Source organism: Rattus norvegicus, chromosome 10 (assembly GCF_021556685.1).
Source record: "Rattus norvegicus strain SHRSP/BbbUtx chromosome 10, alternate assembly SHRSP_T2T, whole genome shotgun sequence".
Taxonomy (NCBI): Eukaryota; Metazoa; Chordata; class Mammalia; order Rodentia; family Muridae; genus Rattus; species Rattus norvegicus.
Window position 1 is genome coordinate 112,227,407 of NC_141543.1, and position 15,861 is coordinate 112,243,267.

The 15,861-nt window shown below is 48.1% G+C and overlaps 2 protein-coding genes across 6 annotated transcripts; one reads left to right on the top strand and one right to left on the bottom strand.

Moving 5' to 3' along the window:
- Positions 1-2,073: 2,073 nt before the first annotated feature.
- On the bottom strand, positions 2,074-5,719 carry Alyref (Aly/REF export factor). Of its 2 annotated transcripts, NR_172126.1 has the most exons (7): positions 5,456-5,719; positions 4,966-5,097; positions 3,456-3,603; positions 3,150-3,262; positions 2,800-2,863; positions 2,518-2,692; positions 2,074-2,394 (listed from the first exon to the last, which is right to left on the bottom strand). NR_172126.1 is itself a non-coding variant. In NM_001394394.1 (6 exons), exons 1-6 carry the CDS (start codon positions 5,690-5,692, stop codon positions 2,380-2,382), a joined length of 771 nt encoding a protein of 256 aa, NP_001381323.1. In that variant the 5' UTR covers positions 5,693-5,719; the 3' UTR covers positions 2,074-2,379. The 2 variants fall into 2 exon arrangements, 1 of the variants encoding a protein (NP_001381323.1); NM_001394394.1 differs by lacking the exon at positions 3,150-3,262.
- A 113-nt stretch (positions 5,720-5,832) lies between these two features.
- On the top strand, positions 5,833-14,588 carry Anapc11 (anaphase promoting complex subunit 11). Of its 4 annotated transcripts, none has more exons than NM_001443663.1 (3): positions 5,833-6,073; positions 6,535-6,661; positions 14,084-14,588. In NM_001443663.1, exons 2-3 carry the CDS (start codon positions 6,553-6,555, stop codon positions 14,227-14,229), a joined length of 255 nt encoding a protein of 84 aa, NP_001430592.1. In that variant the 5' UTR covers positions 5,833-6,073; positions 6,535-6,552; the 3' UTR covers positions 14,230-14,588. The 4 variants fall into 4 exon arrangements, with proteins under 4 accessions (NP_001430592.1, NP_001430594.1, NP_001430593.1 ...); NM_001443665.1 differs by having other exon boundaries at positions 6,542-6,661; NM_001443664.1 differs by having other exon boundaries at positions 5,833-5,958.
- Positions 14,589-15,861: the final 1,273 nt, after the last annotated feature.

Consider the following 15,861-nt stretch of genomic DNA (forward strand, 5'->3'; position numbering starts at 1 on the left):
ATGTTACAACTATTTAGAAGTTTTCAATTTCTCAAAGTTGATTATGGCGATACTTGCTGGCAACCTCAGCATTTGGAAGGCTGTGGCAAGAGGACTGACACTTGCAGGGCAGCCTAATGACTGTTCTTCCCATTCTTAACCAAAGGTAAAAAAAGAGTTACCCTAAGTTGAATGTGGTGGAGCACACCTATACATAATCCTAGCACTGGGGTTGCTGCAGCTTGAGGATCATGGCAAAACTAGGTGATGTAAAACACTTAGTGTTGAGTAAATAAATTAATTTTTTAATAAAAAAATATATATCACTAGGGACCAGAAAGATGGCTGGTCAATTAAGAGCTCTTCTAGAGGACTCTGGTTTTCTCAGCCCCCCAACACAGGTTGTTGCCAACCAACACACCCTCTTCCAGTCTCTAAGGTAATGCTCATACATGGTACAAGACATGCTCGCAAGCAGAATACCTATACACAGTAACAGAATTGTAAAAGATTCTATAACTGAATTTTGGAAGGGGGAAGATATTCATGTAGAATAGTCCATAGAACCCAAGGAATAGACCAAGTCCTTCACAAACACTGCCCAACAGCACAGACAGAAGTATTCCAAGACTATACTCTGCCTTTCCTTGTTACACTATACTCCAAATCCTCATTTGTTTTGTCTACTAAACTACTAGTTTGTTAAACGGAAAAGTAAATCAATATTCACCTGAGGGCCCTGCTGCAAGATAAAGACTGAGCAATGTAACACGATTAGAAGTTTCTGAATATACCTTGAACCACTGAATCTAATACTGAAGCCCATATAAGATTTAACACTTGATGCCTAAAGGCAGGATTACACCTTAGCCCAGGTGGTTTGGAAACCCCTTGCTCACAAAAGCCAAAACTTAAGACTCAGCTACCTGATGTGAAACCTGGGAGTCACCGCCACTCAAGTTGAAAGCTGAGAGGGTAATGTCAAAAATCTGGGATAAGCTCAGATCCCCAAATTCTCGTCAAAGACATAAAAAGCCAGGTGTGGTGGGATGCATTTGCAATACCAGCAGCACATAGCCTAATTGCAGAGTCCAGGTCCTAGTAAGGCCTCCCATCTTAAAGAAACAAGGTGGATAGCTCCTGAGGACCACTTACGGTTGTCCTCTGCTCATGTGTATGTACATGCATTTGGACAAAACCGAAATAAATTAACATTAAGAGTCATGATGTGTTCTCCATTCTGCACGAAGCAAAAGTTCTAGCAGTCTAGTCCTTAAGAGTACTTTGCTTCTGGGGCTTGTCACCTATGTTCACCAACCTCTAGCCCTGAGACACTAGGGACAAGTTTCAAATCTCCATTTCTCAGTCACACTCCTCAAAATCCGGTCTCCAACCCACTGAAGCAGCCAAAACACTTTATCTTTTACCCCAACCCTCTTGGAAATTGGTTTTTGCCTCAGTTTGCATTAGCTATTATTATACAACTGTCTGCAGAGTCAAGAACAAAAGTATTCCAAATGAAGACTGCACATGTGCTAGACATTTGCCCTCCCTAAACAATACAACATACTTTGAAAAAGCCTGAGATTGTGCATAGATTCTAAGCCAACACTAGGCCACTTTACATGAAAATTTAGGGATCCTCAGATTTTGGTAATGCCAACTAGCGTCACCTAAGGATTGACTACACAAATAAGGAAGCACCTTTTTTTCCTTGTCAATATAACAAGACAGAAAAACCATGAAGGAAACATCGCAGGTTCAAAGCTGAAGCCAAGTTTCTCTGATGAAGCATAAGGCAAAGGAGCAGTCCAGGAATTTATGGGTCACATCTCCAGATTCCATTCAGCAGACCACCCCATACCCCTCATCTACTTATGGTGCAGGCAAAATGCACAGGCAGTGCCAGCCCAAAGGACACTGCTGCTCTGTAAGCTTCCCACCTATCCAGTTAGAGTGAGGCATCAGAACAGTAGGGAAGGAGACAGGCCTAACCCACAGACTCCCAGGCACTAAATAACCTAAATGTCATACCAAGTACTAGCTACAGTCACAGAGACTCTAACAGCAGGATGGACCAGACAGCTCCAGTTCTACACACATTTCTATTTTATTATGGCAAAGGTGAAAATGCCACCTTCTCCACAACAGCAACCAGTAAAATTTATCCCAAAATAACTCAGTACAAAACAGGTCTGTTTCAGAATTAAAAAAAAAAAAAAAAGGGGGGAAAAAAAAACCTTTACATGAGTTTTTTAGATCCTATTTAAAACAGGAAAAAAAAAAGAAACAAACAAAAACAAATCCACCATTGTCTGCACAGTCCAGTTGCCAACCCTCCCTCTAGGCGTCAAGACGAGGCTTCTGGGTCCTGTTACTTGTGCGGATTTGCTTGGTTGTTTAGCTGGTGTCCATCTGCAAGAGAGGGGGAACGTTCACTAAGGAGGTCCCTGACTCTACTGGCTTTAAGAGGTTACCACAGTAGGTCACTCAGCTCCACCACCCAGTCCTCTCTCTGAACCCAGGGACTCAACTTACCCTTGCATTGTAAGCATCCAGCTGTGCGTCCAACTCCTCTGCAGAAAGCTGCTGCTTTGAGTTCCTGCCGGTACCTCTACCTCTTCCCCGGCTGCCTCCACGAGTGCCTCTCCTGGTGCCGCCACCACCAAAACTGCCAGAACCACGGTTTCTTGTCATGCCACCTCTGTTTATGCTAACAGAGGAAAACAGAACTCACTGTGAGCTATCTGGCAAGGCCTTGCCGGTGGCACTATCATAAACCAGAGGCCTTTCCCCATCTCCAAGAACCACAGAACTTACCTCTGTGCAGGTCTTCGTTGTGTATCAATCTGTGATGTGACAAGCTGGATGTTCATAGGGCGGCCTATGGTAAAGAACACAAGAAGTCTTACTCCAGAGGCTCTGAAGCTGACCAAGAGGGCACCACACCCTGGTCTCCATGCAAGCTCTGGAAAGGGCCTCTGTGTGTCTCCAATGCCCCCAACAAGATAAATGGCCTGGAGAGCCTGGTGGGAAATGAAGTGCAATAGTAACCCCACCAACACCTCCTCACTCCTTCTCAGCTCAGGCTAGGAGGGCTGTTTGGTCAGGTGTTCAGGGTGCTCATGGGCAGACAGGTGTGGGTGACCTGACGGAAGAAGAACAGGTACCTTTGTCTTTACGACTACAGCCCCGCACTCAGGTTGTACTATGGCGGTTCTGAGAAGGCTTCACAGAAGTGAATCTTCCGGAAGGAGATCAAGGAGGGGAGGGATGTAGCTTGCTGGATGGGGGTTCACAAGAGGTTGGTCCAGATGTGTGGGGCAGCATGAGAGGTGGCAGAATGGAAGAGAGAGACAAAGGGGCAAATGCAAAGTGTCCTCAGCCACAGGGGCAGCCCATATTCCTACAGGGAGAGGTGCCAGCCCCAAACTCCACAAGCCCCACAGGCATCCAGGGCCCAGCCCCAGACTCACCATCCAAAGGGACACCATTGTACTGTTTCATAGCCTTCAGGGCATCTGCTTTCCGTTCAAAGTGTACATCTGCTGTCCCTAAACTTCGTCCAGAGCGATCATAGTGCACAGCAGCTTTTTTCAACGTTCCAAACTCGGCAAACAGTTCCTGGGAAGTGGAAAGAGTAAAAATTAGCAGAGCAATGAAGCCATTTTCCTTCTAGTAGCTTGGCAACACTTATATGAGCACTCGTGCTTGAAGTACTTTACTGACAGCCACTCAGGAAGGGGGCAAGGCAGTGCAATTAAGAGCTGAAAAAAAGGATGTTCTATATCAAGAGAAATGGCAACTTTCACAAACACTGGGGTTCCTGTCCATTTTGGGACTGTGTAACTACACCATGACCGTGAGGGAAGACACAGAGTCCTGTCACAAGACAAAAGATTAAGAAACCTCTTTCACCAAGGGTACCTACAACTTGCTTAATGGCTGTTTCACCAAACAGCAGAGACCAAAACTAAAACTTTCCATAGAGCAGACAACTCAAAGGGCCCACTGATTTGGGAGCTGTGATCCAGCCCCTACCCCAAAGGCAGATTCTAGCTCACCTTTCCCTCTCCTCCTACTCAAGCCTGCTGCAAAGTCTGAAGTCAAATGCACCATGGAACCTGCCCTGACTTTAGGCAGCCTGGGAGGTGGAGAGGGAACCCACAGTGTGAGGCACTTCAGCTGTAGACACATAGTGGGAAGTGGAGTTCACCAAAAGTGGTTTCCAGTGGATGCCAGAAACCACCTTAAAAAAAGTGTTGAGACACTGAGTACTCACTAGCCTTGTTTTTTCCTCCCATGGCAAGGCCAAATGGCTTAGCTCTGGGAAATGGTACCTGGAAAGGCCCAGTACACCTGACCCAGCTCCAGCTATGTGGAAAACCATCTCGTAAAAAGTTGCCTTGTAACCAGAAAACTCTAAATGCCTTTGAAGTCCAGTTTAAAAAAAAAAAAATCCAAGGGGTTGGGGGAGAAAAAAATATTTCAAAGGTATGGAGGACCACAAGCCCTGATGAGACCCAGGAAAGATCACCAGTTAAGATACAGGGATTCAGGCTGGAAAGCCCACAGCCATCATTCACAGAATGCTGTCGGGTATCTGGGGAAAAACCTTCCTTATCTAATCAGTTCACTATAATGGGCACAAGATCTGAGAAGCAAGCAGCTTCTTCTGTCATATTGGAACCTCAGTTATGGCCAGTTTGTGTGGGTTAGAAACTGGAAGTTCTGGCAGAGGGCTGATGCTCATGGTTTGTACAGCAGAAAAGACTCACTTTTAGGGGTACACAGTTTATCTGCAGCCTGGCTTATCGGTCGTGTTCAATCAAACACAGGAGACACAACTGTTTCTGAGGCCAAGCCTCTCAGGGTGACAGCGGCTGGCCCTTGGGCAGCCTGGGGGAGGGCAGATTCCAATCCTTAAGGGATTCTGGACCACACGTCTGTGTGGGATGAGTATAGCGGACAGCTCCAGACTCCTACCTGAATATCAGCGTCTGACACTCCGAAATCCAGGTTTGACACAAGCAGCTTCCCACCCGTCTCCACGCCGGCTCCACCCCCGAAGCCGCTGTCGAATAGGTCGTGCTGCCACTTGTCGGGAAGTTGTTTCGGCTGAAGAAAAACCGTAAGGTCAGAGACTCCTGATCCTTCACCCAGGAGCCTTAAACACCCCAGCGACCCTCTCACGTCTGCCCGCGGCCAAGGTCGAGGAGCCGGGAGAGTACCCCAGACTCACCGCTCCACTGCGGCCGCCAAACTTTTCTCACAGCAGCCCCCGCCGCCATGAGGCTGGACCAGGACGGGACAAAGCCTCCCGGAAGATCCCGGCCTCAGGCCCGGCCTCGCCGCGCGGCCTCGCCCCCGCCCACCCCTTCGCTGCAGTTCCCGCGAGCCTCGCAGGGCGCTCTCCCGGTTCGGTCGTGCCGAGCGCCCTCCCGCCCCGGTCCGTGCCGCACGTCCCCGTACTCACTCTGCTGTATGGTGCCGGTCGGTTCCTGCCGCCGCCGCCTGCGGCGCCGCGGGCGATGGCGGGCCGGTTCCTCATAGGCCCGCCGCCTCGATTCACCCGCGCGGCGGCCTGCACTGCGCCGCCGCGGCCGCCCTGGGAGCCGGCCCTGCCGCGACCCCGGCCCCCGCCGCGGCCTCCTCGCTGGCTCCGGTTCAGCTTAATGATGTCGTCCAAAGACATGTCCATTTTGTCGGCCATGGCGGGCGCGGATTCGGGCCTCGTATCGAGCCCGCGCGTCAGCACGCTGTAGCGTCACTTCCTGCGCCTCCCTCTGCGTTCCGGCGTCCCGGGTCTGAGGCGCCTACTGATTGGTCTCCGCGCGCGCGGATCCGAAGAGCGCTTACGTACAGTTCTCTGAGGCGGCTGGCGCTCCTTCTGAGGAGCCAGACGCGGCACGGTCGTTTTTATACCTTCCCGCGCGGAGGCAACGGAAGGGCGGGGCGCCTCGTGATTAGGTGGTGAAGGTGCGAGGGCGAGGAGGGGGCGGGGCCTGCTTGCGCCTCCCCCGGAGGCCGGAAGACCCTCAGCGTCGCCTGGGTGCCACGCAGTGAGCGCTCCCCTTCTCCGGAGTCCCCTCAGGTGCGATTCCAATGGGTCCGGGCGGGTCCGTGGGTCCGATTTGGGTTTTGTTTGTTCGAAGGCTGTCTCCTAAGGAGCTGGCGTCTGCAATCCAGCTGTAACTTCGAGGATTAGTGACTGTCACTCTTCCAATTCCTTTTAAAAGCGAGGCCCTGGTTAGGGAAAACCAATATGTTTTTCGTGGGTGCAGAGGTTTTGTTTGTTTTTGTTTCCTGTTTGGCTGAACTCAGTGAGATCTGCTTTTGCCCCCGGATTAAAGACCTGGGTCAGATTTTTATAGACATTCTTGAACGTGGCAAAACAAACTCGGAAGCGAGCTATTGCTTCCAGAGGCTCTCCTTGCCTTCTTTACAGACAGATACGTGCTTTTTTTTTTTTTTTTTTAATTTTGGAGTACACGACTTTAATGCTCAAGTGCTGTAGTGTTACATACTAATAGGTACGTAATCCTCTTCCCTCAGGTCACAGACTCTGCTGTCATGAAGGTGAAAATTAAGTGTTGGAATGGTGTGGCCACTTGGCTCTGGGTAGCCAATGATGAGAACTGCGGCATCTGCAGGATGGCGTTCAATGGCTGCTGTCCAGACTGTAAGTGGCTCTGTGCTCGAAGAACTTCGGGGCTGCCCTACTAGCCTTGAAAAACCCTCTCTGAGTTTTTTTTTTTTTTTTAAGATTTATTTATTTATTATATATAAGTACACTGTAGCTGTCTTCAGATACACTAGAAGAGGGCATCGGATCTCTTTTACAGATGGTTGTGAGCCACCATGTGGTTGCTGGGAATTGAACTCATGACCTCTGGAAGAGCAGTCGGGTGCTCTTTTAACAGTATTTTTTTTTTTTTTTTAGAATTATTTATTTTATGTATATGAGTACACTGTAGCTGTCTTCAGACACACCAGAAGAGGGCATCGGATCCCATTACAGATGGTTGTGAGCCACCATGTGGTTGCTGGGATTTGAACTCAGGACCTCTGGAAGAGCAGTCAGTGCTCTTAACCTCTGAGCCATCTCTCCAGCCCCAGTCGGGTGCTCTTAACCGCTGAGCCATCTCTCCAGCCCCCTCTCTGAGTTTTGAGTTCAGCCTGGTCAACAGTTCAAGTTTCAGGATAGCTAGGGCTACCCAGAAAAACCCTGTCTTAATAAAAGACCAGGAAAAACAAAAACAAAACCGTGGGTTTTAGCTTCCATTTCCTGAAGGAAAGTTGGCAGAAGAGAAGCAGAATACTTCAAGCCCACGTTTGTCTAAAGATCCCATCCAGCATGGTGGCAAATACCTGTTATGTCAGCATTTGAGAAGCAGAGACGGAGACGGGTGGATCTCTGAGTTACAGGCCAGTCAGAGCTACACAGTGAGACTCTGTTGCAAAAACAGAGAGTCAATCAAACAAAAACACTTTTGTTTTAACCAAGGCATGGTGACACAGACCACAGATCATAACAGCACTTAGGAGAGACAGGGGCAAGAGGATCTTGAGGTTTAAGTCTGCCTAGGTTACATAGTGAAGGTCTGTCATTCCCTTAACCTCTCAGAGTAGTACTTTCAGTCTGTATTTTCTCAAAATAAGGCAGAACAAATTAGGATACCCCTGCCAAGCAAATTGAAGTCCAGACAGTGATTATCATATTGTCATGTTGGCTGGGCTTTTGTGCTTAGGAATTGTAAACTTTAAATAGATGCTTATAAACTGTAAACACACTTAAGCCAGGTCTTACTGCTATAGCATCCCCCGTCCAACATCTGCTCCCTAATGTCTTATTATTGGGGTCTGGGCCACATGCAGCACCTCAGTATTGTTGGTCTCTCATCATCTTTGATCTAAAGAGCCTCATCTTACTCTGCTTCTGTTTTGAAGGTGCTTGAGTTTTATGATTTGTTGTTTTGCAGAGTGCAAAAGGTCTCTCACGCTTTTTGTTTGCATGGCTCTATGTTCCTGGTACATTATATGAGGCAGAAGTGTTGGCGTTGAGATGAGAGCACATTTATCTTTTGAGACAGGATCTCATATAGCCCTGGCTGGTCTGAAACTCCCTATGTAAATCAGGTTGTTCTCAAAGTCACAGAGATCTTCCTACCTTTGACTCCTGAGCCTTGGGAATAAGGGTGTGCACTATAGTGAGAATTTTGCTTTCTTTCTTTTTTTTTTTTTTTTTTTTTTTTGTCCCTTCCCTCCCCACCCCCGAATTTTGCTTTCTGTAAAACCACAGAAATACTATATTAACGATGCGTTTTTGTTTTAATCCACGTGCGGGGCGTGGGGCGGCCTCCAGTGCTTCCCAGCAGCAGAGAGGTTTGCAGAGAGTTTCTGAGGGAATTTTCAGAGGATAAATACATGGCAGAACCCAGATACGGGCTGGTGTGGTTTGTGGGGATTTGTTAAGTAGTCTAGCACAAAGAAGAAACAGGAATTTAAAGAAAAGATTAGATACCCTGACTGTGAAGACCAGACTTGCTCCAAAGAACTCCAGTCAGCAGGAACAATATAGTCACACAACACCCCCTTCCCCTCTTTATCCTTTTTTCTCTCCTACCTAGAGTTGGGGGGTTGAAAGGGTGGAAGAAAGAAAAACCTACAAAATAGCAAAACGTCTGGCTATACAGTACTACCATGCCTAGCTTGAAACTAAATTTGATCAGCCAAGATTTAATCATCTGGATTAGCCAAGATTTAATCATCTGGATCAGCCAAGATTTAATCGTCTTGATGTAATCAAAGAGGTGTGAGTCTCTTAAGTTCTTGATTTTTCCGGTTTAAGTTTTGTCTATATCACTTGTGATTAGTAACTAAGCACACAAGAGTTTTTATTTTGGGAAAAACAAATCTAGACGTTGTCTTTGTTTTTGTTTTTGTTTTGTTTTCTGAGACAGGGTCTCTCTATGTAGCCCTGGCTATCCTGGAACTCCACTCTGTTGACTAGGTTGGCCTTGAACTCACAGAGATCTGCCGGCCTTTACTTACTGAGTGCTGGGATTAAAGGCCTCCTCATCCCTGGACTACGTAGTGAGTTCCAGCGAGGGCTACATAGTGAGATACATATCCCTTTAAAAAAACAAAAACAAAACAAAACAAAACAAAAAGACCAACTACCAAAATCACCTGTAAGGATTCTCATGGTTTGAATACACTTGGCCCAGGCAATGGCACTGTGTGGCCTTGTTGGAATAGGTGTGTCACTGTGGGTTCGGTTGTTTAAACCCCAGTCCTAGCTACCAGAAATTCAATATAATAGCAGCCTTCAGATGAAGATGTAGAATTCTCACTGCCTCCTGCACCATCCCTACCTGGATGCTTCCCTGTTCCCGCCTTGCTGATAAGGAACTGAACCTCTGAACCTGTAAGCTAGTTCCAATTAAGTGTTGTCCTTGTAAGAGTTGCCTTGGTCATGGTGTCTGTTCACAGCAGTAAAACCCTAACTAAGGCAGAAGTTGGTACCAGGGACTGGGGTATTGCTGTGATAGGCTTGACTGTACTTTTGTTAAGAAGAATGTGAATTTGGGGACTTTGATTTATAAAGCATTGGAATGCTATAAGGGGGGCTTAATGGGCTATCCCAGAAGGAATATGGAAGACTTTGTTGCAGTGGCTTGAGCTGTGCTGATCTAGTCCAAGAAGTTTCGGTGGAGAAGAATTTTGACTTAGAGGTTGTTTTTGTGGTATTTTGGTAAAGAATGTGGCTGGTTTTTGTTCTTGTCTGAAGAGTCTGTTTGAGGCTAAGGTGAAGACATTTAGATTAATTGCTTTGGAAAAGGAAGTCTTTAAGTACCTGGTGTAAATTCTGTTGTGTGGTCACTCTTATGAAGAGCATTCTAATGAGAAAGGAAAAATACAAAATGTATGGTTCAGTATTAAAGGGACACCAGGAAGTGAAATGGAACTGAATCCTGTGTGCGAGGATGTTAAATTGAATTAAGGGAATAGCAACCTTGGGGCAAGATCCCACCCAGCTAAGTTTGGATCCAAGCATGAAGGCACACACCTTTAATTCCGGGAGACAATCGCCAAACAGGTCTCTAAGTTCAAGGTCAGCCTGAGACAAAGCAGGTTTTAGATGAAGAAAAGCTTAAATCCAGACATGGTGGTACAAACCTTTAATCCCTGTATTATAGGAGACAGAGCCATGCAGATCTCTGTGTTCAAAGTCAATCAACAGAGCAAGATCCTGCACAGCCAAGCTTAGGCAGACAGGGAGTTGGAAAAAAAAAAAGACAAAACAAAACTGGTAGTAGAATAAGGGGGGCCATGTTCCAGCCCCAGCAAGCAGCAGAATTCGGCAGCTTCAGCCATGTGTCTCTGGCTTTATAGTCAAGAAGAGAAGGAGACTACTGGGACAATTGATTCTGGTCGCCTGGAGCTAAGAAGTTAGTGGTGATTAAAGAGAGACCGGCATCTCTGAGGTAAAATCTTCTGGGAAGTGTTTTCTGAGAACACAAGAAAGTGTGTTCCAGAGGTAGCCAAGGTTGTACCTTGTGCTGCAGCTGGACTTGGTAATGTGTAAGGGTCACGCAGGTGGCACTGGTTTTGAAATCATGAAGGGATCATGGAGAGCAGCTGAGGCTCAGCACTGTGAGAGGCCAAGGAAGGCCATTGGTGAAGGTGCAGCCTCAGTTACAGTTGATGGCCCAGGACTGAAGGGATCATGCAAAGGAGTTGAGGCTTGACACCATGACGAGAGCCTGTGAGAGGCTATTGGTGAAGCCAATAGCAGCAGAAGACCCCAGTGTATTGGAGATGCCGGTACCATGGGATGATCGCCAAGAACAGCAGCAGCGGTGGAGTGGATCAACCTGGGCTTAGAGTGCTACAGAGGACAGAGCTGGAGAAGTGATGCCAGCTCTTTGAAGGAACCCAGAAGATCATGTGTGGATCCCAGATATTGAAACAAAAAACTGTAACATTGACGTTGCCTTGGAAACCCCAAGATGTTAGAGATGCCAGTGCTGTGGGCTATCTGCTGAGGAAAGCTGCTAACAGGGAGGGGAACCAGCCCAGGAGGAAGAAGTTTCTTAAAGTGAACAAAGATGTAAAAGGAGTTGAAGTTCTGAAGACTGCTTTGACATCAGACACGGAGACACAGAGTTTGGAGTTTGCCCACCTGGTTTCCTGTCTTGCTTTGGGGATTACAGTTAAATGATTGGATGAATCTCAGAAGGGACTTTGAACTTTGTACTTTTAACATTTTTGACACTGCTATAGAATATGGGGACTTTGGGAATTGGACTAAATGTATTTTTTTTAATTGTGCTATGGCTAGATATGCCCCCCCCCCCCATAGATTCATGTGTTTGAATAAGCCTATGGAGACCAGGGAGTAGAATGTGATGGTTTGAATATGCTTGGCCCAGGAAGTGGTACTATTTGAAGGTGTGGCCTTGTTGGAGTAGGTGTGTCACTGTGAATGTGGGCTTTGAGACCCTCATCCTAGCTGTCTGGAAGCCAGTATTCTGCTAGCAGCCTTCAGATGAAGATGTAGAGCTCTCAGCTCCTCCTGCACCATGCCTGTCTGGATGCTGCCATGTTCCCGCCTTGATGATAATGGACTGAACCTCTGAACCTGTACGCCAGCCGCAATTAATTGTTCTTAGAAGAGTTGCTTTGGTCATGGTGTCTGTTTACAGCAGTAAAGTCCTTACTAAGGCAAGGATGTTCTGTTTCTCTTACGTCATGGAAGCTGCTTCCAAAGTGAGGATCAGCCATAGTGCCTTCACTAATGTGTTGAGCTCAGAGACCCTTCACCTGGGTCTAGAAATGTGTGAGAAATGTTTCATTTGTTTTGCTGATCTGCTGTTGGACCTTCTATCCCAGCTTTCTGTGCTGTGAGTTGCTGTTGTTATTAAAAGGACCTGATTACCTGAAGTTTGATGTCTCCTACCACAAAGAAAGCCAGGGCTACATACTAAGACTCTGTCTCAAAAAAAAAAAAAAAAAAAAAAAAAAAAAACAAACAAAGAAGCAAAAAATGTAAGAGTCAGAGGAAAGTACCTGTCACTAGTACCAGTGACACTAGATTGTTAACTCTGTGAACAGTTTCCAGGAAGGTTTACAGCAACTCACTTTCAGGCAAAGAGTGGACGTTGAGTCTATACATTGAAGGTAGCTTTGCTGATCCCAGGGTAAACCATTCCTACCTGAGCATAAATGATTTCATACATGGGCTATGGAACCCAGCTAGGTCTGTGACAAAAGGGATGTCCAGAAAGCATCTTAGGTGGCTGCGCATTTAGTGTCTCGCATGTTGCAGAAGACTCGGGCTGTGCAGAGTGGGAAACTTAGTCCGTCCAACTCATGGATGTTAAATTAGAGGGGGTCAATTTTAATGTGACAGTGTTTGACAGTTCCAGTGTGTTTTCTAGATGCATTCTATAGCACTAGCTTTCTCACAGAGTAAATCCTGTGAAAATTAAGTTATGAAGACCATAATAAATCTGTTCTAGGACCCTGGGGGCTTTAGGGCACAACAGTCTTACGAAGAGGCTTTTAATTAAAAGTAATTCCATCAAGGCACTAGCAAGTCCTTGCATGAGTCACCCTCAGCGCACCAGCTCACTCATGGATGACTCCAGCTTGCTGCCTGCAGGGACATCTTGAGAACAAGACAGTATCTTCCTCCGAGTGATTACCCACACGGGGGCCAGCTCAGTAACCCCTGTCAGTGAGCTAGTGGGGTCCACGTCTAACTGGAAGAGAGTGTCTTCAAGCAGAGTTCTGCTGAAGTTAGCAGCCACCAGTGGTGGCTTTAATCCCTGCACTTGGCCAGCCTGGTCTACAGAGTAAGTTCCACCAGCTTTGCATAGAGAAACCTTGTCCTTAAAACAAGAAGGAAGGAAGGAAGGGAGGAAGGAAGGAAGGAAGAGGCTTGGTAGATATGACAGACACAGCACTGGTGCCCCCAGGTAGACTGGGTGCCGTGAGGCTCAACTGATGTGAGGCAGGTGCTCTGAGCGCTACGTTCTTCAGTGGGGTTTTCTAGGCCCTGGAAGTCAGGAATGTTTGTTTTTAAACAGGCTCTCATTTCTCTTGAATCCTCTTGCCTCCGCCTCCCTTCCTGAGTGCTGGGATTATCCTCTTAGGTAAGGCTTGGGGAGAATGCAGGGCGTTGGACATTCTGAACAACCCTTCTACTGGTGGAGCTACATTTCCCGTAAACCCCCCCCCCCCAGTGTTTGTTTTTAAATTTTACTTTAAAAAGGCTTATCTATTTTTATTTTACATGTTTCGCCTGAGTGTATATCTGTACCACATGCCTGCAGTGCCTGGGGGAACCGGAAGAGGGTGTCAGATCTGCTAGGATTGGAGTACAAATGGCTGTGAGCTGTCATGTGGAGGCTGGGAACTGAACCCTGGGTCCTGGGCGAGATCAGCAAGTGCCCTTAACTCTGCAGCCCCTGTTAGCTCTGATTATGACAGTCCATCTCGGCTTGGACTTAATCCACATCTCCAAGCCTGTAGAGGGCCTGTGGCCTGGGCCCTGGCTTTGGACGGAAGTAGGAGTTGAGGGTTCAGGTAAAGAAGAGAAGGTTAACAGATGCTGATGAGTCCCACTAGTAACTGTCCCAGAAACACCTATGTCCCCAAGGTCTGCAGTGCAGTACATCTCTGATGTCTAGGAAAGGAGCTTTCTAAGTTCCAGGATGTCTGCAATGAAGACAGAGTTCTCCACTCAGGCTGTGACTTTTCGGCTCTTCAGCACTTTGGTCATTAATGCTGCCTTTCCGTAGAAAGGTGTGAGAGGGGGACCGGAAACCAGTGGGCTGGGCTGGGCTGGGCTGGGTCTCCCCTCTGAGGACACTTTACTTGCCTCTGAGGGAGTCACTGCAGATTTTTTATTCGAGGGCCATGTCTGGGGATAATTGGGTAGCACTCCTACTCTTTGTCTCTTCTGATGTGGGAGGCCTGAGAGGCTCTCTGCCTGCGGACTAGAGCTGTTTACTAATGTCCCAGAGGCCTGCCTGGCTTGTCACATGCTCAGTGTGTCTTCTTCCTAAGGCCTGTCTGTCTCCCCTTCTTGCAGGTAAGGTGCCTGGTGACGACTGTCCCCTGGTGTGGGGACAGTGCTCTCACTGCTTCCATATGCACTGCATCCTCAAGTGGCTGAACGCACAGCAGGTGCAGCAGCACTGCCCCATGTGTCGACAGGAGTGGAAGTTCAAAGAGTGAAGCCTGCCATGCCCACTCCCTTCTCCCAGCGCTGTGCCAGGCTCAGCCCCACCTTTCCCTTCCCCAGATAGGGCATCCCGAGTCCCCTCCACACAGCTCAGGGGTGCCCAGGGACCCCATTCTGTGCTGGGGACAAGGATGCTTTCTGTTTGGCTGAGACGAGGTGGAAACGAGGACTGGAGCTTTGCTGGGTGTTTTGTTTTTCCCATCACATTGACACTTTTATTAAATAAGTAAAACTCATTAAAGTTCTGAGCCGCTGGAGGCCTCTGCTTGCCTGTTTTCCCTGACATATTGATGCAGCTGCAGCATGTTTTGCTGTGAACACACTCATAAATAAACAGTTTGGTAAAGTATCAGCCAAGACCTTCATCATAATCTGAGTCACAGCTCCGACAGGAAGAGTGGAAGAGACTCGGGCAGGGCCAAGCTGGGCAAAGACTTTAGGGTGTGTTTGTGTCAAGGGCCTAGCAGCCAGCACATAGCCCACCAGCTGCCCTAGTCTTCTGGGAGTCCCAGGATCTCTTCCCATCCTACCCCTAGCTGAGCAAAGCTGGATGCTGCTCCTCCAGAGCCACTGTGGTTAGAGGAAGAGGTAGCTAAGCAGGCACCAGCCATGCCCAGATGACCTTGGAAGACTACTTCAGCAAGCTCTTGAGTCTCTTGCCTCTTCTTCAGGCTGAAAGCAGAGCTGGTGTAGGAGGATGTGGGTCCTCTGGTGTCTTAGGGAAGGACAGCCATTTGGAAACTCCTTTATTCCCATGGCGGTTGTGGGGTGGGGGGGATTATCAGCCATTGGGAAAACAGTAGCCCAGCCCTAGTGTGTTAAGCTCCTGGGTAGAGACCAATTTTGGCTGGTATCCGGGAGTCGTGGCCAGCTCCGCGCCTTGTCTTCACTGACCATTCCCAGTAACACCTTCACATTCCCTATGCGCTCTACAGCCTGGGGAGTAGACCACCATGGCTGGTTCCACCCATCTGTGTCATCATCATGTTTGTTGGCTACAAGACTCCCTGCCACCTCTGTGTGGTGTCCTTGGGGTACCTGAAGCAGACCCGTGCTGCTGGGAAACAACTTCATGTCACTCGGCTATCTATGGCATGCTGGTCTGGAGCTGGCACCAACTATCAGGAGTGAAGAAGGCCACTTCCTGGTGTAACTCAGCCTAAGGATCGCGGAGCGCTGCAGAGGGAGCTGAGATTTGTGGATTTGGAGCTGCTTGGGCGGGCAGGTGTGGTCTGTCCTTGCTTGGTGGCTATGAAAGACTGAGGGGCAGGGTGCTAGGGTCAGCTTGTTTCTTCTTTTTTTTTTGGTTCTTTTTTTCGGAGCTGGGGACCGAACCCAGGGCCTTGCGCTTCCTAGGTAAGTGCTCTACCACTGAGCTAAATCCCCAGCCCCCAGCTTGTTTCTTCTATCTCCAGTCTGCCCACCCCCTTGGGGTGTCCTCCGTGCCTTTTCTAGGAACCTAGGAGTCTAGGAAGCACTCCTGACATCCTTATGCTCCCAGGTTCCTCCGTTCCCCTCAGAGTCCCTCATGGCCACACACGTCACTCATTCTGGGTTCCTTAGCACCCAGATTCCTTATGATGTGCTCATGTTGTCAGCAGCTCCTGGTCCCAGGGTCAACTCCA

Coding starts and splice junctions, on each gene's coding strand:
- Alyref (NM_001394394.1), bottom strand. CDS start 5,692: ATGGCCGACAAAATGGACATGTCTTTGGACGACATCATTAAGCTGAAC. Junction 3,604..4,965: donor TGTCAGACGCTGATATTCAG/GTAGGAGTCTGG, acceptor TCCACTTCCCAG/GAACTGTTTGCCGAGTTTGG. Junction 2,864..3,455: donor CAATGGTGTCCCTTTGGATG/GTGAGTCTGGGG, acceptor TCTTTACCATAG/GCCGCCCTATGAACATCCAG.
- Anapc11 (NM_001443663.1), top strand. CDS start 6,553: ATGAAGGTGAAAATTAAGTGTTGGAATGGTGTGGCCACTTGGCTCTGG. Junction 6,662..14,083: donor CAATGGCTGCTGTCCAGACT/GTAAGTGGCTCT, acceptor CCCTTCTTGCAG/GTAAGGTGCCTGGTGACGAC.